The sequence below is a fragment of the Sycon ciliatum genome, chromosome 5 (genome assembly GCF_964019385.1).
Source record: "Sycon ciliatum chromosome 5, ocSycCili1.1, whole genome shotgun sequence".
In the NCBI taxonomy this organism is placed as follows: Eukaryota; Metazoa; Porifera; class Calcarea; order Leucosolenida; family Sycettidae; genus Sycon; species Sycon ciliatum.
In genome coordinates, this window is record NC_088647.1 from 35,948,755 (window position 1) to 35,974,826 (window position 26,072).

The 26,072-nt window shown below is 48.4% G+C and overlaps 1 protein-coding gene across 1 annotated transcript in view; it reads right to left on the minus strand.

Annotated features, from left to right (window-relative positions):
- Positions 1–307: 307 nt before the first annotated feature.
- Positions 308–26,072, minus strand: part of LOC135817041 (uncharacterized) — a 56,877-nt gene continuing 31,112 nt past the window's right edge. Inside the window, exons 38-60 of the mRNA XM_065330143.1 lie at positions 18,567–18,665; positions 17,881–18,096; positions 17,224–17,376; positions 16,817–16,949; positions 16,232–16,573; positions 15,765–15,794; positions 15,330–15,411; positions 14,744–14,852; positions 14,023–14,084; positions 13,076–13,193; positions 12,810–12,910; positions 12,005–12,119; positions 9,063–9,216; positions 8,574–8,640; positions 8,130–8,196; positions 5,660–5,760; positions 5,210–5,342; positions 4,646–4,687; positions 3,883–4,041; positions 3,349–3,391; positions 2,528–2,715; positions 2,150–2,263; positions 308–1,773 (exon numbers count right to left, since the gene is read on the minus strand). Coding sequence (XP_065186215.1) covers positions 1,084–1,773; positions 2,150–2,263; positions 2,528–2,715; positions 3,349–3,391; positions 3,883–4,041; positions 4,646–4,687; positions 5,210–5,342; positions 5,660–5,760; positions 8,130–8,196; positions 8,574–8,640; positions 9,063–9,216; positions 12,005–12,119; positions 12,810–12,910; positions 13,076–13,193; positions 14,023–14,084; positions 14,744–14,852; positions 15,330–15,411; positions 15,765–15,794; positions 16,232–16,573; positions 16,817–16,949; positions 17,224–17,376; positions 17,881–18,096; positions 18,567–18,665 — 3,318 coding nt within the window. The 3' untranslated portion in view covers positions 308–1,083. The remainder of the gene's footprint in view (positions 1,774–2,149; positions 2,264–2,527; positions 2,716–3,348; positions 3,392–3,882; positions 4,042–4,645; positions 4,688–5,209; positions 5,343–5,659; positions 5,761–8,129; positions 8,197–8,573; positions 8,641–9,062; positions 9,217–12,004; positions 12,120–12,809; positions 12,911–13,075; positions 13,194–14,022; positions 14,085–14,743; positions 14,853–15,329; positions 15,412–15,764; positions 15,795–16,231; positions 16,574–16,816; positions 16,950–17,223; positions 17,377–17,880; positions 18,097–18,566; positions 18,666–26,072) is intronic.

The following is a 26,072-nucleotide window of genomic DNA, read 5'->3' on the forward strand; positions in this document are numbered from 1 at the left end:
CTTCAGTTGTCTCATGATTGCCTAGCGGCATGAAACTCAGAGTTACAGCCAACCTGAACGTCCTCCGCTGAGCCACGGTCTGCTATGTTCCAAGCTCTGTCTCTGACATTGAGCACTCTCTGCAGCTCGGGGATCAACGGATTTATCCCTGGAATATAAAAGAGAAAGGTTCCAGGCTGTCCAATAGAGAGCTTGATGCCCAAGGCCTAGTGCTGCCGCGAGAGCAAAAATACCTTCAAAATACCTTCGGAACTTTGAGCCATCTGATCAAGCAGCAGAAGCTCATCACTTGAAATGTCTCCCTTGCGAAATGTGCCACTATTGCACTTTGTCCTTATAACTGCCAATGTTTGGGTCACTACAGACGTGCCAATTCACGCACTAACGTATCTTTCACCATTGCTGTGGTTGCCACCTTTACTTTCTGGAAAATGACCTGATAAAAATAAAGCGGTAGTAAGCGGCAGCTTCTGGGCCTGTACAGATTTTTCATCAATCGGTGGTTGATGACAAATGACCTGCTGAGGAGAAATAAATTATAATATTATAACGTTACAGGTTGAAAAATGAGAAGAGAAGTGGTGAATGGGTGTCCCTGTCCCTGGTGGCCGTAGTGCAGTACAGGACAAAACATAGTTTATTGTTGATAAACGGGACCCCCATTCTACAGAGTAACTTCAAGAAATCAACAGGATCCACAAATTGTCCTTTGTTGGAAAATAACCGACCCTGGCAGCAAAAATAACATCAAGAAAGAACAGCAATCGTGAATATAATTTTGTCAGACTTGGTAAGAAATTAACGCTCCGATAATCAGCAGAATAAAAATAACGGGAGAATAAAGATTTGAAACATCTCATAATTATCATAACTTATAAGCTGTGTTTTCGGGACAGCATCACAAACAGCCTAACGAGAGTGCAAGGCACGTACATGTATATGCCCGGAAAACGGATCACTAACACCTCGCATCTGGCATCTTTATGCCTGCAGAAAATAATAACACGTATTCTTGTCCATATTATTATGAAGCTGTTCCCGCAGACCTGGATAGCATTTCTGACACAATTTAGATTAATGGATTTACTGGCTGGCCAGCTGATTGTCAGACCCGGTGTCACCACCGTTATGCCCGGAAACAAACGAAACCGGGCTGATCAACGAGGCATATGAGTAGTTGAGATCGTTCATTGACAGTGCACTGTGCGCCGTCGTGTTTACGACACCACGACCAGGAACACCACTGTGCGTAGCCGTGGTGACAGCAGCATGACCAGGAATACCACTTGTCGTAGCCGTGGTGACGGGACCATGACCAGGGATACTAGTGTGACTACAAGCTGTGGGTACTGTGAGTGCCGCAACCGTGTGGTATGGCGGTGGATCGCAATCATGGTCGGCAGCAGTGACCCTAATAAACTCTCCATGTACCAAACTTTCTCCCTCTTCTTCTGCCGTACCTTCATTCGCGTCCGGTGTCAAGCATCGAGCCAGCATGGCTAGCGGTGATGCACGTTGGTGCTGCGATGTAGCTGGTCGTTGCTGCTGGATGGGTGATGATGTGGTGGGCAGTCCTGCGGGCGATGTCAAGTGACGCTGGCGCCCAGCACTGATAGCTCCAATAGTGTCACTACCATCATCATTACTAGAGCCTGCTTTGGTCCAGTTCGTGCTCTTGCCTCTGGGTTCAGAGAGCTGCGGTGATTTTCCAGTGACCTTCCCTGGTGGTCTGGGTTTTCCTGCAAAATCCTCATCAGGATCTCTGGTGGACGCCTTAATGTGATGAATACAGTACAAAAGCAGCGCAAAATGGTACCTAGGATTAACCCAGCTGAAATTGAGAGTCTACATCCAGTATTAGACAACATGACCTTGGCTACTGGACAGCTTCCAAGGACAACCTAGCAATGCACCCTTCTCCTATGCCAACATGAACTCACTGTAGCGCATGCTGATCACTCCATGGCAACAATCAACCACCACCTGCTACATATGTGACCACAATAATAGAAAAGCTGACAGGATCGCTTTTTCTAAATATACGGATGCACAGGAAGAAGTCGTTTGAAACATACATGTCGTCACGCGCATGCTGAGAGATTATAATGTTATTGCTCTTTTAAGTCACACAAGCAATCTCCAGTCTTACCCTAGAGTAGCTGCGATGCAAGCGTGTGCTACTAAAGGTGCCCTGGATGCGATCATGCAATACATGCAGACTAGCCATGCTGATCCGCTTCACTATCTGATGCAAGCTTGATGGCTATTGCATGAACAGCAAACACAACAGCACACGCAACAGTAAAAACAAAGAACAAATGAAGATACTATTCGACACCACACGTTGGAAAAGGATCCGTCTCCTGGATAGAAAATGGAACAGGTGTTTACGAGTACAGAGATGCAGAACAAGGTATTAGAACAAGGTGATGGGCCTTGCCTTACATCACATCATTGGACAACACAAGGTGATCATATGTGCCTTGCCTCACGCGACACCACTAGGCGTCACCCTTCTATCCCTCACCACATGTGGGATGGGTCCTGCATTCTCAAGGAGATCATCGTCATCATCATCAGAGCATGGAGCCGAGCTTTCGGGTGGTGTTGAACGTTCCGATGGGCCACCACTTGAGACCACTACAACTCTGCTAGAGTCGGCAAACGACACTGACGTTGGGTTCCCTTCAAGATCGCAATATGACACATTAGTCCCTTGAATGAAAACACGTGTGGACACACACACACACACACACACACACACACACAGATGCATGCATTGGCATAGTTAGAGGCACAGGCACACAGGAAACACACACTCCCCTGCCAATGCCCTGCCAAGTGCCTGTGTACTATCGCGATGTCCCTGTTGCCCTTAGACTATGGTGACAGAGCTCAGTTTTTCAGGACACCATGTCCGTATTGCGGTCTTCAAACATGTCCAGGGTATCTTGGATTTTGATGCCATGAGTCAGTGGCAAATGCAGGTTGCATGCCTGGCATACAGTGGCACACTCAGGCGGTGAGCGTGTGCAGAGTGCACATGCCTCTCTAAGTTCACTTCACCGCACCACGTGGTGCTGCCATCACACAGGTAAGCGGAAAGTGTGTAATCTATTTCTTCTCCACAGCAAGCAACAGCAGAATCAGTGACGAAAAGTGCGACAACATCGCCTTCTAAAGCTAGAGCCCCACGCACATTATTAGGTAGCCAGGACATTTATCTGTCATTTGAACAAAATGGAAGCTGCAAATTTCAACATATCTGTGGGCCCTGAGCTTGTGAGTATGACCACTCCTCGGGCGGCTAAGGTGTTCAGCAAATCAAGTCATTAGGCTTCTACTAACCTCTCCTTTCACGTACTGTTGAATCCACTCCTTCATCACCGATCTGAGAGAAAGTCAAACGAAGATCACCAGTATTGCATGGGAAGGATCAGTTCTAGACACACAGCATTGAATGAGCTATCAACACACCCAGATGCCTGACCTTTCAAACATGTCGCAAAAGTTCCTGATTTCACATAGCAGAGGGGCAAAGGCAGCAGAGTCGTAACTGCCATGTTCATGCTAAGAACAGTAATCTCATTGAGCATGTACCAGAAACCACACACCGTGTAGCTTCACTAGCCGATTATGTACGGTGTGTTACACAGTACTATATCTCATGTTGCATGGTTACAGTATAACACAGTACTACATTGTATGTTGCATGGTATGCTACAGCCACTAGGTCACTAGGGCCAGCCAAATGAACGAACATTCATGTTCACCACACGGAGAGGCATTATCTGCACAGGAGCTTAAATTGTCTGAAAACAAACACCCCCCCCCCCCCACACACACACAGAGTGATATTTGACAACACTCCACCATGCATACCAGGTCTAAGTCGGGCTGTTGTAGTGGAGGTCTGGCCATGGGCATTCCACTGCTGCTACTGTCCAGACTGAAGGAGCTCTGGCTGGCACGGCGGAGGCTACCTGAGCGACGGCCACTTATAGACTTTTTGCTCACAGAGCGGCGGATTCGACGTCGAATCTGCAGCCATAGTGCCATGGGAAAGAACAACAGCTCAAGGATATAATCTAAAGGATTTAGATGTCTGACTGACCCCTCCCTAGTCCGAATAGTGAATGATATTACCCCCCCCCCCTCCTCTCGACTTGAATGGTACTAATGCATCTCCATATTATGTAAACATGCTGAATCTCGTTCTCAGAACATTTGTATATTTGCTGAAACGCTGATTATCGAGCAGTCCCTCGTCATGTTATGTGGTTCACTGATCACTGTGGCAGTTGGAATTTCCTGTAACAAGACAACCATCAACCTGATAAAGGCAATTTGCCGAAACGTTAGAATAATTATTGTGAAATGAGTTGAACTATTGCAGTGTTAAAATGGAAGAGAGCGTGTGGCCTCTACTCTTAACTGTTCATCAAACAGTGTTTATAGCAACCATACAACAGTAAGTAATAGGGGTGAGTCGACCTGATGATGGCAATTTGCCGAAATGTCGTTGAAACTGATACAGCGTACTGAGTAGGATAATTTGCTTTGCTGAGGGAAAGAGCATGTGTGCTCAAAACTATACTACTGTAAGTTACAGCCACACTGCTACGCAGAGTGGACGCATACTCACAGAATCCGGTGTGACGATGTTGAGAAAGAATAGAAATACTCCCTGCAGGGCACAGCAGCAGCAGCAGCAGCAGTACACATCATGATGCTCACAGTGGAATTCAAGCTAGTTCTAGCGGGACTGTATACATGCTTGCCATCATGTCGGTGGTGCAGTGGCGTCTGTGGCTATCTTCTGTAGCCAGACTATACCCAACGCATGGGTTCCTGAGAGCACTGGGGCTTGTACATGAAAAATACAAAATAAATGGGCTCCTGTGAGCACTTGGGCAATCCAAACAATGAGCAAGAGTAATATTTCTGAACAGTAAAATACACACATGCACACCAGTACACATATGCAATACTAGCCATCATTACAGGGGCATCGGAAGGTATTTGAGTGTGGTACGGTCAGCCATCTGAAGTATAGTTTACTCGTGGGGGAGGGATGGCTGAGCCGAACATTTTGGGAATTTAAGAGTCCCGATTAGTGTGTTTTATTGATTCACGGGGTACCTGGGGCAAAAAGTGGTATGGTCAATACCGTAGTGACCGTACTCTGTCCGACGTCCCTGCAGTTTACCTGTGATAAATTGAGCACAGTGAAGACATAGTGCAGTGCACTGGATTTGCTGTCTACCGCAAAGAACCCAGCTATCCACGTGACACCGATGAATGGTACGTAGCAAAGCATGCGACGTACACGTGAGCTGAACCTGCAAGGGAGAAACGAGAGAGAAAGAGAGAGAGAGAGAGAGAGAGAGAGAGAGGGATGAGAGAGGGAGAGATTGAGAGAATGTGCGAGTGAGAGTGAGTGAGACAGGGGATGTTTGACGACGACCGCTAAAGGAGTGCATGAAGTGAAGTTTACCAATGGGAAGTTTATTGTTCATTGCAATAAGGAGAAGCCATGAGAATTCCTGTAGGTCTATCAGTCTATAATTGAATGCATTGAATGGACACAGACTTCCTAAAACACGACTAAAGCAGCATGTACAATGTAATGTAGACTACCAGGAAGAGACGTCCTTACTCTAGATCTTGGATTACTCGTCCTGTACGAGAATGTCTGCGAGAGAAGTTGGCGCTCTCCTTCAAGGCAAGCCAAACTCTGCTGAGTAGGACAACGTTCACCTTGATGAAAGATACAAAACGTACGGTGGTGCAACAGAGAGACACACTCAAGGCTGGATACAACGTTGCATGCATGGTAACACGAAAACATTCACATATGTTGGCCAGATAAACCATCATGTTCCATGTGGTCAACCCCCCCCCCATCAACATGTGGACGTCGAGTCGGCCAAGCCAGATGAGTGGTGTCGTGGAGAGGCCATGTTTGATATCGGGTCTGCTCGTAAGTTAGTGTCGTCCAGCTTTATACTTCCTCCGCGTCATTAAAATTGTCGCTTCCCAGGGCGATTTTTCGAATTTATTTTGTCCACTCGAAGGGCAAAGAAATCAGCTAGAAATTGAGGCAGAGCATTGTCGACGGACCAAGCTTTAGTTTGTGGCCTCCCGCTTTGCTGCACTTGCAGCTAAGGTCGACGTCTTCATCAGAGTGTGGGGCAGACCCTTCAAAAATACGCTGAAGAAGACACGCGTTCAAATTCAAGTCAAGAAACTTCGTTTTCAAGCAATCCACGCCTCCAGGTGGCAGGCGATGAAGGCAAGCTAGCATTTTTCTAGCACACTGTAACGAACTTTCAGCGGGATAGGGTAAGCAGTTCCGCACCTTCTTTCCTTGGCAAACGCTTTGCTGATTTTGTGGGTGTTTTCACTTTTCAGACCTGCTACCTTCGCAGCAACATGCGCCACAAGTGGCGCATTCTTGTGGCGCATTATAGGAATTTGAGAACACTTTGTTCTTGCCATCGTCAACTTCAGCATTTTGTATTCAGGGTAGATACCAGGATTCTTATACCCGAGCTTGCAGTCCTGATAAATGCCCACGCGAACGGTGTGGAACTCCAGAAAAACGATATGCGCTCTGGGGCGGAATAGTGCGGATCGCGATGAATTTGCTTGGTGCGGATGAGAGCTCCGACAAAGTTTGAGACCACCACGGCTTCAGTAACAAGTAGACCTTGCGCAGGAAGGGTCGCACCAATGTTCGAACACAGAAAACAGCGATTACGACAGTCTGACTAAGACGAGCCAAGTCACAAACATTGCGAAGCTGTGCAACAAAGTTTCGTCGGTGAAGGAGGAGAAGCTCCTCGCCCTGGATGGCGAAGCCCTGCCAATTTCGGGGTCAATTCAATTACTGATTCGACGGCAGGATGGACCCGCCAGTTGACGCCTACCTGTATCGTTGCATTTGTAGTTCCTGAGCTGTCTGTCATTAATGCTGACCTTTTGATTAGCTCTGACCTTGTCCGTGCAAACCAGACCATTGCTACTTTGTTTTGTGACATGAGGGCGGGTTTCATTTTATTCATAGCTATCTTGCGGTTTATAGTAAAGAAAAAAGGACCAAGAAACTACAAGTTACGCAATAAACTCATGTTATTTCTTTAACTTAGAACCTTCCAAGTTGGAAGGCTGTTGGCGTGCGCATCCAAGATGTGCTAGAGCTGTTAGCCAGTTAGTTGTAGAACGTCAGTAAGTTACCGTAGGTCAGTGTCGTGCAATGTTATCGCATGAGCTGATTGTTTAGTAACTGGTGGTGTTAGTGGACATTATAGCGTAACTTAACATTCTACTCCCCATGCTAGAGTATAGAGTAGACACACACGCGTGCAGGACGCGACACACCAAAAGACAAGAGAGTGAGTTTGGAAGAATGGGAATGTCGGGCAGAGTAGCTGGCCTCAATTGAGTGCGCGTTAACGAATTGTGTGGTCGGCCTACCGAGGGCAGGAGCTGTATATGACCAAGTGGGTCGGCCTGCGCTGAGCAGGAGCGGTTTGTGACCCATGCGAGTTGGTGGGTCGGCCTGCGTTGAGCAGGAGCGGTTTATGACCCATGCGAGTTTAATAGTAGTGCGCGAGAGGCCAGTTACGGAGGAGTGCCCGCATCCATGTGTTTCAAAATATATGGAGTGGAGTGTAAGAGTAAGAAATGGGATGAGGAGGGTGGGTCAGAATTTGAAAGCTGACTGCAGGCAAGGAAACTGGAAAGACAGCAAGCTCTGTTGTGCGCACAGGAAATCTGCGCATGCGCAGAGCGTGGGCATGTGATGTCTATGATACACAGCAGTATGTAGAGAGAGCAAGATTGTGCACACACGTAAGGAGGGTTATGCAACCCGTTATAAAGGCCAACAGCGAAGCAATGGTATGTGACTGTTAACAACGGTTAACTCCAGCATTAACCGAACATTTTTAGTTTCTTGGTCCTTTTTTCTTTACTATAAATAATTTATCCTTGGCTCTCCATCCGAGTCTATCTTACGGTTATCAGCTTATTATCTCCGCGCCGCCTATTCAAACATTTAACATGGGACAATGTATCCATGTCGCTCATGGTGTCCTTGCCCTGAGAGCGGTGCTCTGACTTACCACAATAATGGTGGCACAAGGCACGATGAATGCGAAGTTGGTGCCATACTCGGTTGACAGCCAGCAGCTGCAGAACAGAACACAGATGCGAAGAACAAAAGATACAATGGATAAAAAAAAAGATACAGTAAAATAGCCGGCCAAGTCAACGAGCAATTGTTACACCGTATTTTCTGGAGTATAAGCCGCACTGGAGTATAAGCTGCACCCCCATTTTCTGCCACGAAGTACAGACATCTATCCTGTTTATCACTGTTAATTTGATCATTGGAGTATAAGCCGCCGCCCCCCCCCCTTTTTGGGTGAATTTTGAGTGTTCAAAATGCGGCTTATACTCCGGAAAATACGGTAATGGGTTCAAGCCGAATCAAACAGCATTATCAGTGTCACCACTGTGCTATAGAGGTCCCCAAGTGTAGAGATAAACAATGTGCAGGCGCTTACGCTGTGGTGGTTCCAAACTGCTTCCATCTCCAACCAGCCGTGATGCCGACGATCACCAGAGGTACTCCTAGAAGCAACATTGCAAAGCAATTACGGCTCTTGTCTTTAGTACCAGGTCATATTGGTTCATTGCCACTACCTGTGCTTTGCTCAATAAACAAATAACATGTCAAGGCAGGATTATGGTGGAGTTTCAAAGTTCTCAATAAAGGCAGGATTAGGTGAGATAAAACAATGAAATTGTCCAACAGAACACCGGTGCTTCCACAGACCATCGCTGCATGCTGTAAACTATGTCGAGGTAATCGGTAGTAACTTGGTCCTAGCACAGGAGATGGGTAACTGTGCACTATGCATTAGTGCTGAAGTTTGTCCACTTGCATGCCGTAAAGTGAAAAACCCAATTCATCTAATAGTCAAGTCTATGATCACTGCCAACCCTACATGCATCTTCAGAAGTTTCCGTTCTGAGTTTTAAAAATGTCTCACCGTAGCAAATGGCTGCATAGACCTTGGTTTGATCGATGGGTGTGAAGTAGACAGTGACAATGATACAGTGAAAGTGAACAGCCTCTGCTAGCATCCACATGAACGTAGTCAGCAGTGAGTACTGCAGCAAGGCAGCAATCAATCGGCACTGAAGCTGGACATGCATATCGCAGAATGCAGGAAATAGAGCAGACAGACACACAAACAAGACAGCGTCACAGCCCAAACTGTGGCATACATGTAGATTTGGTCGTACGTGTGGAACTTGGTTGGATTGTGGGATGGTGTGGGTATAGTGGATAGTGTGGGTCTACATATGCACATGGTGGTATGTGATGGTAAAAGGGGCAGGCAGTAGAAGGCACCGTGAGTCAGAGGTATGAAGCAGTAAGCAAGAAAAGAAATAAGACGTAAATTATCGTGTCCGTTCCCAAAGGGAACTCACGACGGCCGCTAACACCCGGTAAACCGGGTTAACCCTAGCGTCAGATGCAGCGCCTAGCGGTGGGAGTAAGACGGTAAGAGTAAGAGGGAGTAAGGCATACTTAAAGAATTTGCCAGAGAATGTGTGCTAGTGAAGACTAGACACGGCCTATTGATCATTCCGCAAAATGAGCTAAGTGCTCCTAACTCACTTCCAATGCTCTTGCTACGAGATCTGCACGCAGAGCATTTTGTCATGGTAAAAATGAAGCAAGTGGCCCGGTGCTACCTGTGGTGGCCCAATATTGACCAGGATATAGAATCTAAAGTCAATGCGTGTATGCAATGCCAAGAGAATGCCAAATGCCCATCTGCAAAACCCGGTGTTTGGTCATGGCCTACGGGCCCAAGGAAACGGATATTTTGCCAGGGTGATTTCTGGGAAAATTGTTCCTGGTGGTGGTGGATGCTTACTCTAAGTACTTGGATGTAATACCCATGGCTCATGCAACCAGTGCAACCACGATTTCTGCTTAACACCATCTGTTTTCTGTGTTTGGTTTGCCTGAGCACTTGGTTACAGATAACGACAGCCAGTTCACGAGTGCGGAATTCCAGAAGTTCCTGGATAGCAATGGCATTCTACGCAACGGCGGCGCCAGGTCATCCGGCAACTAATGGCCTCGCCGAACGCTACAGTGGTGTCTTCAAGCAGAAGATGAAAGAAGTGTCTAATACCGGTGAACCGCTCAACGCCAGGCTTGACCGGTTTCTCTTGGCGCATCGAACAACGCCGGCCACCACGGGGAAGACGCCGGCGGAGCTGTTAATGGGCCGACAACCGAGAATCTGGTTCAGTGCATTGCGGCAGTCTGAGAGTCACCGGCAGGTCAAGGTGCATCAGGAGAGGTTGGCTACGTCGAAGTTTAACACTGGTGACGCTGTGTTCACCCTGAACTTTGGCTTTGGAGCAACTTGGGTACCAGCTTCTGTAGTGCATGTCCACAGCCCTCACAGTTTCGGAGTACAGGTGGATGATGTCGTCTGGAAGCGACATAGAGACCAACTATGACCAGGGGCGGTGCAGTTCGGCAAAGTACCAGTTCCTTCTTCTGTGGACCAGGCGGTTGCACCTACAGTACCGAGCACTGCAGATCAGCTGCCTACATCGACCAGTGACCCGCCGACAGGACTAGATTCTCCGCTACCACTTCCGGACGCTAGCAGCGACAGTAACACTGTGAGGCCGGATGTTACGCTAGCCCCAGCAGCAGCGACCCGCCGACAGGACTAGATTCTCCGCTACCACTTCCAGACGCTAGCAGCGACAGTAACACTGTGAGGCCGGATGTTACGCTAGCCCCAGCAGCAGATGCCGCCGGAGTCGAGACGGCTCCCAGTGTTGTTGCATCGGCCCCCTTGCGTCGCTCCGGTCGACATGTCTCCTTGATTGAGGACTGCTAAGTATCTGTACTATTGCCTTTGACTATGCATTGCTTGTCCTGTTACTTTGATCTGATGCGACCCGAGTGTAGGAAGTGGACATTTCTGGGCCAGATGGATGTTCTACATGTAGGTCATGACCAGCAGTCTTCACACACGATTATTTTACGTTTAATTCATTGACACAGTTGCATGGGTTTTTCCGATCTGATCTAATTCGCCAACGCTATGCAATACAATTCATGAGTCATTCCTACCTTGATCTATTGCCCAGCTCTCATCGACTATTTCGGAAGCTGCTGTACAGTATTTTACCGGTTGTAAGTTGACCCCGGTTATAGGTCGACCCCCGTATCCGGAGGTATCAATTCTGCGTTTTAAAGTTTTCACCCAAAGAAGCACTACTAACCACTCCCTGCTACTAACATATCAACAAATCATGTAAACATTCCTTATTGGAGGGTATAACGTCCCAATCCTTGAAAAAGGCCAATAAACTGGCAAAATGTGTACACATGGTGCAGTCGTGCATGCAGGGCAGGTCATTTTTTGTAAGATACTGATAGCTCCCGGTTATAAGTCGAATCCCGGTTGTAAGTCGACCCCCGCTCTTTCTCCTTCTATTTTTAGTCGTAAAAGGTCGACTTACAACCGGAAAAATACGGTAACTGTTATAAGTAGATGTGTGCAATCACAAGTTTTTTTGTTGCTTTTGTATTGTCTGGCCGTTATAGTTCCAACAGCTACCTCTATAATAATTGTTGGCGTCAAATGAGACTGCCTCGTTGCATTTGTTATAATTTTGCCCCGGGAAAAAAATCTTGGGGGGGGGGGGGGGCGACTGCTGTATACGTAGATGTGATAAAGCACATGCGCTTGGCTGGGGGGGCTGTTTTGCATGCTTGCCATGCTGGATTAGACGCCCAAGAATTTGAGCTCTTTTTTCTTGTCTTTCAGTTCCTTCATTATTAGAATAACCATACGGACTTGTGTAATGCTGTGTGTGGGCCCTTAGGGCCAGACATGCATAACACAACGGAAAACCAAAACCACAATGCATGCACAAAGGAGCTTACAGGAACTGAATATTTTGCCTCGTTCTCGATGCCAACGAGGAATACCAGCTGAGCCATGGCCAGACTGAAGCAGAGGTTGGTGTTGATGGCAATGCGTTTGTTGCTCAGGAAAGTACTAAGAAGGGAGGGAGTGACAACACAGCAAAATACAGCTATTGTTTGAGAGTGCCTCAAGTCAGCATCTTGCAATCTCCCACCATTATTTGAGACTTCAACTGTGCATGCTTCCCAACAGTGACACATACTAGAAAAAACTCATTACTACAAGCAAAGTGGACATTTCTGTGGAAATCACAACTGAAAGTTGGCATTGCAGTGATTAGACTAGCACACATGCACACACATGCACACACACACACACACACACACACACACACACACACACACACACACACACACACACACACACACACACACACACACACACACACACACACACACACACACACACACACACACACACACACACACTACTACTACTACTATTGACAGCTGCCAGAAATGGCCACGCCGCTCCCCAAAGGGAGGTACTGTCAGAGAGGTTAGGGGGGAGGAAGGCAATGCTCCAAGTGGCGTTCCAGATCTTGCCGCCTCCGGAACCGTCGGTTGTGGCAAACTTGGCAGTGAAACTTGAATTGTTGGCGTCACACACACACACACATGCATGCATGCGTACACACACACGCACGCGCACACACACAGACGTGCACACGTGCCCGCACGCGTACACACACACATGCATGTATGCATACACACACACACACACACACACACACACGCACAAAATGAAAAAAACCACTCTTACTTGAACTTGAGAACGACGATAACAGTCATAGCAAGACAGGAAAATGACACCCATCCCAGGTATCTACTGATTGCTGATAGAACCACCAAATCCTTCGCACTCTGCAGTGAAACGATAGAATGTTGAACACTAGTACTAATAGACACACTCTCTATACTACCAGAGATGACAAATATAGAAACGTTTTCACCATGTTCTGTGCATTCATTCCACTCTAAACGGACAGCAGAACATGACACAGTTGGTAGATGACGCATATACCTTACCAAGAACTGAAGTCCCGTTGGCGATGCAAATATTGAGAAGGTGGTTAGGTGATTTGTATTGCAGTACGAGGAATTGACATTTGATGACCTAACATCCATATTGACACCATTTGTAGACCTGAGAGGCAGTGCAGTGTACACACATGCAAACACACACTCACAAGCATGCACACGCATGCATGCGTGCAGAAATGCACACACACACTCACATGCACACCCTTGAAACCTTGAAACTGCCACCTAAAGGTGATGCAGTGCCTCAAAGAGGCAAGGAGGGCAGAGTTACTTCTTGCATTTGTGTTGAGCCAGGTACTGGAGCCGTGTGAACTTCCGAGAGCAGGTCGGGCATGGGATGGTGCGGCGCTCGGAGCCAGAGCTGCATGTTCTGCGGTTGCAGTTGTGCCGGCGGTGCCCAGCTTTGCTCCGAACACCCGCACAGACACACACAGGTAGGCACAGTAGCTGAAATAACCATATATCTTGGTGCATATTGTATATTTATATAATACACATTCCACCACTAGCTACACAAGCAAGGCAAACTACAGGTAATTTCATGGATGCAGCGGCTGAGCCCTAGAAGCGCACTCTAACATGGAGAAATAGAGGGAGAGAGAGAGAGAGAAAGAGAAAGAGAGAGCATTGTCCTGCTGTGGACATTGAAATCCGGTCGCACGTCTAGCGACCCCAGGGCGCTGGCCATGCAGCCGTGGATAAGCGGTACACACATGCATTTATGCGCTGCAGCGTGCTGGTCGCACCGGATCAACATGTGCACTGCATACAGCGGTCTGTACGCACTGAGGGCGCCGGCCCCGGTCAATCAACTGGATTTCCATGTCCGCTACAGTATATACATGACTGTACATGACTGTACATGACTGTACATGTTATTGAGAATAGAAAGATAGCTAGGTATGTAGGTGACTGTTGACGCGATGCATTACCAAGTTGATGCATTCCAATACTTGCAACACTCCTCTGTGTTCATATCAGCACTGGCATTCACCTGTTGATACATGGGTAAATAGACACAGACAAACTGAGCACATTGTCCTCTGCTATCAAGTAAATCTTGTAGCACTGTAAGTGGTACAAGTACTGCCTTGATAATGTTGGTATGGTTATCATGCTACTCTCTCACTGTGTTGAGCAAGCACACTCTCTTGTCTGCTTTCTCCCTTGTAATTTCCCTCTCTTCCCTTGCAACTTTCTCCCTCATGCTGTCTTCTGCCAATTCCATGCATGTACAGGGGCGTAGCACCTGCTACGACTGGTACGACCATGGCCGTACCACTTTTCGAAAAGTGTGGTCCGTCCGGAACGTGCAAAACCGTAATAAAAAAATCAGGATCCATCGATGCATATGCGCATCAGACTTTGACCTTTTTCTAGACTCGTAGATCTGTTATGCATCTGCAGTCGGACTGAGTCTACTGAGTCTGTACTCGTACTCGATTCGACTGCATGCACACTGCGCCAGAAGTGTGTGTGAAGTGTGCCAGAAGTTCCCAGAACGCAGGATTTTGTGTCTTTTTACAAAATTTTCCCGGGGGAGGTCCCCCGGACCCCCCTCCAACACGGCCTTCGGTCGTACCACTTCCAAAACCCCTCCTACGCCCCTGATGTATCTCTCATGTAGGTAGTTCCTCAACCAGTCAAACTCACCTCTGCCCTAGAGAATTTCAGCTGGACAGGCTCTTCTAGTGATGTGACTTGCTCTCCACACAGGTTCAAGGAAATCGACATCAGCCTGAAGTGAGACTTTGCGCCAGTCCTGAAATTGAAAACAGGTATCATAAGGGGCCATCCGGCATTATCGATGATTTTCATGGACCAAAAAAGTTTAGTTATGACCCACCCAACCACCCATCCACCCACCCAACCACCCATCCACCTGGCCACCCACCCCCTTGAACAAAATATATCGACTTGACAGCTAGAATGAATTGATGGTTCAGCTACCAATATTTTCAAATGAAACTCTCCTCTATCCAACCACAAACGGAAGTTGTTCCTTTTTTGTAGAAAGTTCGATATTATGGACGACCCCTAACTAACACGGATGAAGCAAGTGGGATTTTTAGGGCATTTATCACTTTGTGGTGGGCATGATCTTCTCAAGTCCCACCACTCTAGGGGCTTCTACTGGAATAAGCTCGGCTTCTATACGCGACATTGCGGTAAACACACTGGATATCTACACAAAGCAGTGTGTCTCTGACAAATTTTTTTAGAACACAACAAAACTTACTCTTGGTCACTTTCCATTCGTCGTAGCAAATTTGATCCATCGAACACGGCAAATGACAGCTGAAGCTTTCTCAAGTTGCACTCTAAAAGGAAACAGTAAAATGAGACACGCACACAAGAGCGATGATTTCTTTCACCAACAGGTCTCTGCATGACCTACATGGGCACTGTAACAACACAAATAATATTCGTGAATTAAATTCGTCCTTTTCGATTGAAGAGATTCGGACTGAATTGAATTCCTGATTAATAGCAGTCTGCCCACGTCTTTCATAGGTTTCATTATTCATGGATGAACTTTCACCTGAGAAGCTGCCCTTCTTCACAGTTGGACAACATTATTCACAGAGAAAATTTTCGGCTTGAATGGAACACAGCAGTCCACCAAGATGACATTGCACATGATTCAAGCAATCCATAGTCTACACAAGCTTACCAGCTGATCGCTTTAGCCTATTAGTACCACCTGCAGGAGAAACAACAATGAGAACACACAGGGCGTACTGATTTGCAGCGGTAACAATAGCATGGAGTATTCACTATGGAGTAGCCACTACCCACAGCGCAGTATCCACTATGGAGTAACCGCTCCACCACGGTTCAATGATGAATAGGTTGAAAGCTGCTGCTTACCCTCTTGCAGTACCACACATATTCTTAAACAAATCCTTCTCTCCTCCTGGTCTCTCACCTCAGTGAGAACTCCCTGAAGATGCCTGCTAAGGTGAACATTTGGAATAAATGAATTATTTGCCAGTGAGAGACCGATAAGGAATTTCTGAATTACTTTAAAATGTGTGAATGGCTGCAATGATGCCTGTGGATTTTGAAGGACACATAGTACCCTATCATTGCCTTTCCAGAGAGATAGTTTTGATTGTTCAGAGCTGGGATGTTACTCACCTGTAGAGCGGTGGCGTAAGACAATTGACCTGATGAGTGATGCAGGGATTTTCAGGCCATGGCCAGCAAAAGCTGTCTGCTTCTTTGGAGGAGCAGTGGGGGCAGGCTGAATGGGCAAGCGCGTCGGCGCCGGTACTGTACTTCCTGTGGCGGAGCTGCTGCTGTTGTCCGTGGTACTGTCAGTGTTTGTTGCTGTTGGATTTGCTAAGGTAGTTACTGCTGCAGTTGGGGCATCATCTGACGGTGTGAGCACACTGCTATCCTCTATGTCGAACGTGAAGTCACTGAACTCCTCGAAAAGGTGCAAGGCATCAGGCAATACTATGGGCTCGCTTTTCAGCACTGGTACAAGAAGAGCAAAGAATTGGGAAAATCCAGAGGGGTAACATCTCAGACGTGCATTACAGGCAAAACAATCAAGTTGCAATCGGGACAGTGATCAGCTCATATGGCAGGAGAATAGTGCAGATACATGTATGATGACAATAGGGACACTGCAGAAAGACAACAAAAGGGGACAACCTACACATTTTGCTTCATAGCAGAAAAGGGGGTTTGTCAACTGACAGTGCTGGCTTCACTCACCAATATTGGGTGCCTGGACAGTTCTTGACTTGTTACTGGACTCGGTCTCAAAGACCTGTGCTGTTTGCTTGACAAATGCATCCACCGTGTTCACTATGCTAGCACTGGAACTCTCAGACTGGGATGCTGCAGGCTGCAAGCACAAGCAGTATACTAAGTATGCAAAAGCGAATACAAATCTGGGCATGCTCGTGACAGTGCAGATGTGTCAGCGATCAGAAGAAAACCACTGCCAACAACCACTGCGTGCACAAGCCCACTGCAGGGCTATGTCCTAGCCTACACATGCAATGCCTGGACATGACATGCAGAGATGAATATGATGCGAGACAATAAACACAAACATCTCAGAGATGAAGGCATGCATTGCGCAAATCATGAGCGTTCTATTTAAGCGGGACATGTACCTGAGCCGGACCTTCAGTTTTAGTTGATACATCTGTCACAGGTGACACTGTGATGAATCCCTCGTCAGGCGGTATTTCCTGGGTTTCTTCCAAGTCACTCCAGCCACCTTCATTCGCCCCATCAAGCAGGTTACTGGTAGCCTCCAGAAAACTCTATCAACGCAGCAATTAGCACAAGCAGTTGATAAAAAGGTCAGTCAACGTTGTACATCCACCACAGCTGTTCCAGGAGGCGTACAGAACAAGACACACATAGTCTCAGTGTGTGTGTGTGTGTGTGCATGTGTGTGTGTGTGTGTGTGTGTGTGTGTGTGTGTGCGTGTGTGTGTGTGTGTGCGCGTGTGTGTGTGTGTGCACATGCACGTGTGCGTGAAAAGGGAGGAAGGGATGTGAATAGGACTCATGAATGCAACCCCAGAGAGAACCGGCATACTCAAAGCGCTTTCCACGGCCAAACAACCAATGGAAATAGGCACACACACACAGACACAGGTTGAGAAGTGTGACATAACGAGTAGGTGCATAGCAGCCATGACCAATCAGACATTGTATCACTTAAGAGCATGCAGGAAAGGCTCTAGTAACAGTGAGTTAGGATAAACACCATCGCGATTTCGAGCACATGACAGACGAATGTGGCCACAGAAACGTCCTCACAGTTGTAAACTTATCCGAGGACACAACGACTTCCTTGTGATCTTCCGGCAGACTGTCCACAGTTCCAATGATATCCTTCAGCAGTGTCAGTGCAGTCTTAAGGTCAGCCGATACCAGAGATTTTGATTCCAAGGGTGCCGAGCTGGGAGCGGCAGTAGAATCATTGACCACTGGAGCTTGTGTGGGTGTACTCTTTGTGTCTGTGAGCATTGCAACCTGGTGGGAAAATGAAATGGAGAAGAGGGAGCAAGGCCATTGAGATTGGATGTAACACCAATACAAAGAAGCAGCCATTGCTTGACAAAAGATAGAGAATACCAATCTACAACTGTGGCGCCAGTACTTGTGGCGTGACCAATTTGACAACCCCACGGGAATCTGAAGAACTGGAATATGAAGTACAATATCTAGAATAAAGTTGAGCGACGATCACTGCATTGCCCAGAGTTCCTATTGTCGAGCTAGGTCCACAGTATATGACTTTGGTTCATACTATACAGGTGGAAGAAGATTTACAACTAGCTTTATCACATAGTTTTGTACATGAGCTATACACTCTTGTGTGTGTGTTGGGGGGGGGGGAAGTACTCAATCAACCATGAAGGTCTTGGCATCACGGAAGACGGGACGCACCAACAGCTACAGCTGCAATGTCAACGGGGGGGGGGGGGGGTACGCACGCATACCTGCTCTGTGGCTTGTGACATGATACTGGCGGTCAGCTGGTGTGCCAGCTCTCCAGTTTGCTTGCTCAGCTCGTTAGTCACAGTAACAGCTTGCATGACCTGATATTGCAACATCACCACATGTACATGCACATACACAGCACGACACCGAACAAGATGATCATCTTTTTCTGAAAGGACTGCAGGCAATGTGCCACTGTGTTTCTTGCAGTCAGAGCGCTCTAACTTTGATGGCTCGAGTCGATTAAAAAAAATTGCCTCCCGAGAGTCAAGCTCCGGATGAAGACACCCAAGAAGAAGATTGACTGATAAGTCCAGCGGGGACGAACATACGTCGCAATCGAGCTAACTGTTATGCCGTTGCTGTGTCATCTGTGTCATCCACGCGCTACCTGATGTACCAGCCTGCTATGTCGGATACCGCCAACCATGCATCGACTAGGCGCCAGACGCGAATTGATGGTGGTGGTGGTGAGAAGGAGAGCTCTGTGCCAGAACTTTGCAGTCTAGAGAGCGTGTGAGGGCAGGCGTGTTTGTACCGCCATATTGCCAGGTGTGTCTTTAACAGCAACCTCCCGTATAAACGCCCGCGATCTGATGCTTGTCTGAGTACCATCCACTTTAGGCCACGAACGGTATACCGTGAACTGAGGAGGATTGTCCCGTCCAAAGCCACTGGCTCGGATGGTGTACCAGGACGAGTGTTGAAGCGGTGCTGTGAGGAACTGTGCAGGCCTGTGGCCCCGCTCTTCAGCAAAGCATTCCGCCAAGGCCGGCAACCGTCACTGTGAAAGCTTGCCTCAGTTGTACCTGTGCACAAGAAGGGTTCGAAGTCCGCAACAAAGAACTACTGACCCATATCCCTGCTACCAATACTGTCAAAGGTCATGGAAGCTATCATCAATCGTAGCCTTATGGGATTCCTTGAGCGCCAGCACATCCTCACCACTAACCAGTACGGCTTCCGCTCCGGCCTGGGAACGCAGGACCTCCTTACCCTACTACACCATCGTTGGAGTACCGTGGCTGCAGGGGGCGGAGCTGTGCGGGTTGTTGCTGTGGATATTGCTGGAGCGTTCGATCGAGTCTCCCACCCAGGTGTGATCCACAAAGCCCAGCAGTACGGTGTATCCGGCATGCTCCTTGCATGGTTGAGGGACTACCTGCTGGACAGGTGCCTGAGTGTTGTCGTTGGTGGGCAGTCGTCCAGCCCACACCACATCACAGCCGGTGTTCCGCAAGGTAGCTTGTTGGGACCGACACTGTTCCTTCTCTACACGAACGATGCCGATGACCACCTTCCACCAGGTGTAGATCTGGCCGCTTATGCCGACGACACAACGCTGTTTCAGTGCCTGTCCGCCATGGATACCATTGACCACAGCTCGACAGTCCTGCAAAATGCTCTCGATGCCCTTGTGAATTGGGGCACCAGCTGGAGAATTGCGTTCGAGCCAGCCAAGTCCCAGGCCATGACTATTGACCATCACCGCCCCGCCTGGGACCTCCCAGCAGTACAGTTTGTGGGTGTCCCCCTGAATGGAGAGAGTAACCTCAAGCTTCTTGGGGTAACCTTGGACAGCCAACTTTCCCACCGCAACCACCTCCGTACCATCGCCATAAGAGCACGCCAGCGTCTCGGGCTCCTGCGGAAGGCCTCGCCGCTCCTGGATTCTCGCAGCCGAGCTACAGTGTACCGTGGGTTTGTACGCCCAGTAATGGAGTACTGCCCATTGAACTGGATGGGCGCAGCAGATTGTCACTTGCAGCGACTTGACCAGACGCAGCGCTCAGCCCTCCACTTGATTGGCCCCGGCGCAATGCTGCAAAGCCTGTCTATCCGGCACATGGTAGCTGCGTGTACCTACATTTACAAGCTACTGTGCTCCAATCCTACCACCCCACTTCGTCAGCTCTTGCCTCCCTCTCAAGCCCCCCCCCCCGACCAGCCCATGTTCGACCCACCCATCTCTCTCTCGTCCGTCTCGACATGCATAACTACCAGCTTGAGACAGGGCTACCTGTCAGTAGCCGGGAAAGTTGCCGTAGAGCTTTCCCCGCCTGTGCTGTCCCTGTATGGAATGCCCAGCCACCCGCCGTCCTCAGCCAGCCACCTGACCGGAAACGGCTGCATAGTTTCAAAGTGTCTGTCTTCCGGCACCTCCGTGCCCAGCAATGGCACTGGGTCACTGACACTTTGTAAGATGTATTATCCATATAAAAATCGCTCTGTGAGCGGTTCTGAAAAACCTTTACTGGTACTGCCCCGTCGTAAAAGTAAGAAATTAGAACTGGCCCATTGTCCCCCCAAATGCGAACTGATCCACCTAAATCGCGAATGACGGGACCCGAACGCACCAGTAGCACGAGGTCGGGAGGGCACAGGATCACGGCAATTATCATAGGGTATACCAGTATTAGTAGTAGAATTTATTATTTTGATAGGGAAGCCTACCGCTAGTACAGTACATGGCCTATGGTCCGGACCAACGTCCCCATCTGCATCCACAGGTAGGAACCTCGTGCTACTGGTGCGTTCGGGTCCCGTCATTCGCGATTTAGGTGGATCAGTTCGCATTTGGGGGGACAATGGGCCAGTTCTAATTTCTTACTTTTACGACGGGGCAGTACCAGTAAAGGTTTTTCAGAACCGCTCACAGAGCGATTTTTATATGGATAATTTCAGCTCTTTTTCCGTTCCCTCCCCACCCCAACCCCGAAGGTAAACATGACCACGCGCGCGATGTACTAGCCATGCGACTGCAATAACACACTGATACATACCAGCCCTCCCCGCCTCGCTACCCCGCACACAGATACACAACATGTGTATGCACACGGCACACACACGTGGCCACGCACACATACGCACATGCACACGACACAAACAGGAAATTCTTCATGTATAATGCCATGCAAAGCAGTGGCCACCGTACTTGAGGAAGTCAGTTGTGAAACAAAAATAATTCAACTACAGCGTGTAGACAAGCTGACGGCCAAAGCACAACATAGCAAACATGACATTTGCCCAAGGATTGCAGTTTGCAAACCATGCCATGGAAGCAGCGAATACAGAATGTAATATCATACAAAGTGACAAGCAAGGACGTGGCCATCATACACCAGAAACTTGCAGAAAGTCACATATCCAACAGATAGAGAAGTGAACAGCAATCTGATACAGCCCACACAGGACAAAGCGGACCTGATACTCGTCCCAGGATCGCAAGTGGCAAACCTTTTTCAATGCATAACATGCAGGTGTACGTTAGACGCATGAACATCTGACCGTGTCGCCAGCATACAATGTCATCACGTGTTTACCCCACAAGTTATACACATGCACAGTAGAAGCACAATGAAAGCAATGGAAAAGTACGATGTAGTTGCTGAAGCATCTTCACACTTCAAATTCAGACTTCATTGTGGTCGTCACGGGATGATATACCTGCAAGATACAAGTGATGAAGAAAGAAAGCAGAAGGTCGTGAGGTAGGCTATGAGACACCACAAACGGTTCACCTACATGTCTGTTCAGGGCTAGTGCACTCACACGGAGAATTGTCATAATCGAGCATTTCCCAAACTGAGAAGTGCAATGAAATCCACTTGCACGCACAGGAGCAGTTTTGCAATAATTATTATGATGCGCAATTCGACACGATCTGCGATGCTGCGTGCGATGTGCCCTGCTGTCATGATAGTGACAGTCACCGCGGTATGTTTTGTCAACGTCGCCCGTGCACTCTTCTGTCAAGTCCAAAGTGCTCACATACTTGGCAATGTTTTTGCAGTGATTAACTTTTATCCTAGTTATGTCACGGGTAACTTTAAAGGGGAAGTCCGGTGAAAATTTTAAATTTCACAGTCCGTAGAGTTCGGGTCGCTGAGTCGAATGGTCTTTGTCCGAGGAGGCTGCGGCTTATGGTTCGTCAGATACGCCCAATCGAACATGTGCGAATTTGAGCGCGCATCACCCAGATCCAGGTGATGACGTCACAGCGTGCAGCCAGGTAGCCACACCATCTAGTTGTGTACAAAATGGCCATATTCGGAGCGCGTTCGATTGGGGAACCGTTTGTCGCAGCTTCTTCGGACCAAGACCATTCGATTCAGTGTTACAAACACTACGTACTCTGTGATTTTCAGCTTGGTAAACCTCGAGGTTATACCGTATTTTAGCCGTTTCCGAGTTGGACTTTTTCCGTCAGCCTCTACGCGCTAGCGCTGTGCGCTGCGTGCATGCAGAGATTGCAGTGCGTGCAGTGTGTTATCTTGCTGTAGTGCAGTCAACAAACTCATCACAGACGGAACTACAGTACTCCCGCACTGCCGTGCTGGGGTAGTATCTACAACAAGACTCGAGTCACAACTGACACAAGACTCAGAAAACTAGTCAACACACGGACTTGTAATGTACTACACTCGTATCAGTCGTATTGTACAGTCATGTAGTCAGAGAACGTGCGTTTCTCCTTGCCGGTGCCGGTGATTGTGCTTGGAGAAAGAAAATTACTTTTAGTTTTCCGCTCCCGCCTCATTATTTTATGCTACAGCGATGAGTGCACAACCGTGACAAGTGACAAAACAGCGAACAGCTCCCGGACCTAGAACTTTCAGATTCCATAGCGTTGCGAGCGAAGAGTCGTGCCCGTGGTTCAAAGAGCCTGCACTGTTCTCCAATTGAGTAGTCCGAAATATTCCAAGTTCGCACCAAAACATCATCATGTGGCAGGCTACTGGAGTCTACGCGAATCGGTATGGAACAACATTTAGAGCACTCGCATCACTCTTCTCCATTTTGGCGACCCTGCTCTCCAGCGATCTGATAATTACATCAGCCTCTTCTGCAATAGCTGCTGCTTCTTCATCAGCGGGAAACTCAGTATCGCTCACTCTTGACCGGCCCGCGCGGCCATTTCTTCAGCTGAATACCGAGGTTCTCAGCCCCAGACCGAACTCATGAAGGTCAGCCATGGCTGCATCCTCACTCTCACAAGGAGTTACAGGTCTTCGGGGTCGCTTGCACCAACTAATAAATTATATCAGTCGCCAAATCATTTGAAATAGCACTGACACTATTGCTTTCACGCACCCCTTTTGACCTAGCTGCACGCTATGACGTTGCAGAGGGTGTGGCGCGGCCGCATGACGTCATGGCGCAGCCCCCGAAACTCAGTTTTTCAAACGGAAATATCTCGAGAACACTTTGTCGGAGACACGTGGGACCAACACCATTCGACTCAGCGCCCGAAACTCTACCGACCCTGAAATTTAAATTTTTCGCCGGACTTCCCCTTTAATGAAGTACCCGCAGGCCGTGTCGATCTGCACATCGTCCACTCTCTCATGTACTTGGCCTGCTTTGTCTGTGTATCCATTTCCTGTGCGATCCACAAAATCGACTAGACAATGGGTGCGATACGCTCTCTACCTGAAGACGTTCTTCTGGCGACATCTCGCCATGTACTTGGCCTGGCTTTGTCTGTGTATCCATTTCATGTTCGATCAACAAAATCTCAATGCACAACAGGGACTAGACAGTGGGTGCAATACGCTCTCTATCTGAAGACGTGAACCATTAAATTTTTTGGAAAAGTTATACGTACACCTGAAACGTAATGAAGTACAGGAATAGAGAGAGTGACTACAATACGCTCTCGACCTGATAATAGTGATAACGTGAGTACAAGACACTCTCCACCTGATAACGTGTTAGAAGGTAACATGTCTACAGTCCCACCGTACCCTTCCGACACGACTGTAGACCATTAATTTGTTTGGAGAAGTTATACGTACACCTTAAACGTTATGAAGTACAGGAATAGAGAGAGTGACTACAATACGCTCTCGACCTGATAACGTGAGTAGAAGACACTCTCCACCTGATAACGTGTTAGTAGAAGGTAACAGGTCTACAGTCCCACCGTACCCTTCATCATTCCTCATTCACCATCGCGCGATACCTTGGCACACACTGGCAACATATCAATGGGGTGCCTTACCGTCGTCTAGAGGAGACGTCTTCGCAGCAATATTTTCCCTCCTGCGCATTCAGTCGCCGACGCGACAGCGTTCACGGGGCCGTTCCAGTTGCGGAAGACATTCGATTCATCGGGCCAATTCAGAAACATAGCCGTGGACACACAGGGGGCAGAGGAGAGACATTGTTAGTGGACAAGAAATATGCAGTGGCAAGTGGCGAGTGCCGCATGGATGTCAAGTTGTCATGCACAATTCAGCTATTACTTACGGTCCAGCTAGTGCGGCCTGCCATTGCTCGCTCTTCCTGGTTCCTCCTCGTTCGTCTTCCTGCACGTCTGCACTTCTCCTTCCCCACCGTTGGCTTTGCGGTACGGGGGTGCCGGAAGGAATTCCCACCATGTATCCATGTACATGAAGTCCCACCATGACTCTCCATGTACATGTCCACGGCCACGTCAGCAGTTTGTATAGTACCGGAAGGAGTTCCCACGATGTCTCCAAAGGCCTAGAGCGGACGTCTTTGCAGCAATTCTTTTCGCCCTGCGCATTCAGTTCGCCGACGATGTCTGCAAAGGCAAAGGCCTAGGGCCTAGTAGAGGGGACGTCTTTGCAGCAATTCTTTTCACCCTAGTACCCTGCACATTCATTCCGCCGACACGACAGCGTTTACGGGGCCGTTCCAGGTGCAAAAGGTCCACGTCAGCAGTTCTCAACTATTTCGCGTACGGGATAGTCGCCGCGACAGCGTTTAAGGGGTCGTTCCAGGTGCAAAAGGTATCCATCAATGGCACTTTGCAGTATGGGATACGGAAAAGGGGCCTCCTCGTTCGACTTCGTCGACTTCTGCAGTTCTCCTTCCCGTCAGGGGTACCGAAAGGGGCCTCCTCGCAGTTGTCCTTGCCGTCAGGTCCACGTCATGCAGTTCTCAACTATTTCGCGTACGGGATAGTCGTCTTTGTCGTACGCGACATCGGCGTTTACCGAGTGGCATTGGCACAAAGCAGACCGTTGACGGGGTCACGTGTCAAAAAAGTATCAACAACGTGTCGACTACGTGTCGACCACGTGTATAGCGGTACACTCAGCGGTACACTAATTCTCGTGCCATTCTCGTGTCACAAAACTGGAACATCGAGTACCAGTATGGAAAGGCTTCAGACAAGAAGCCTTTCCAATGCACATCTGCCCACACACTGCTGCATATTGCCATACGCCTCGTGCCCTGCTTACTCTTTTCTCTGGATCTGAATGTGCACCCCTTACGCATTATATAATTATACTTTATTAATTTTAGTTCTCTCCCCCTCTCTTGCCCCCAACCCTCCCCGCTCGCTCTCTCTCTCTCCCCCCCTCTCTCTCTCTCTCTCTCTCTCTCTCTCTCTCTCTCTCTCTCCCTCCCTCCCTCCCTCCCTCCCTCCCTCCCTCCCTCCCTCCCTCCCTCCCTCCCTCCCTCCCTCCCTCCCTCCCTCCCTCCCTCCCTCCCTCCCTCCCTCTCTCTCTCTCTCTCTCTCTCTCTCTCTC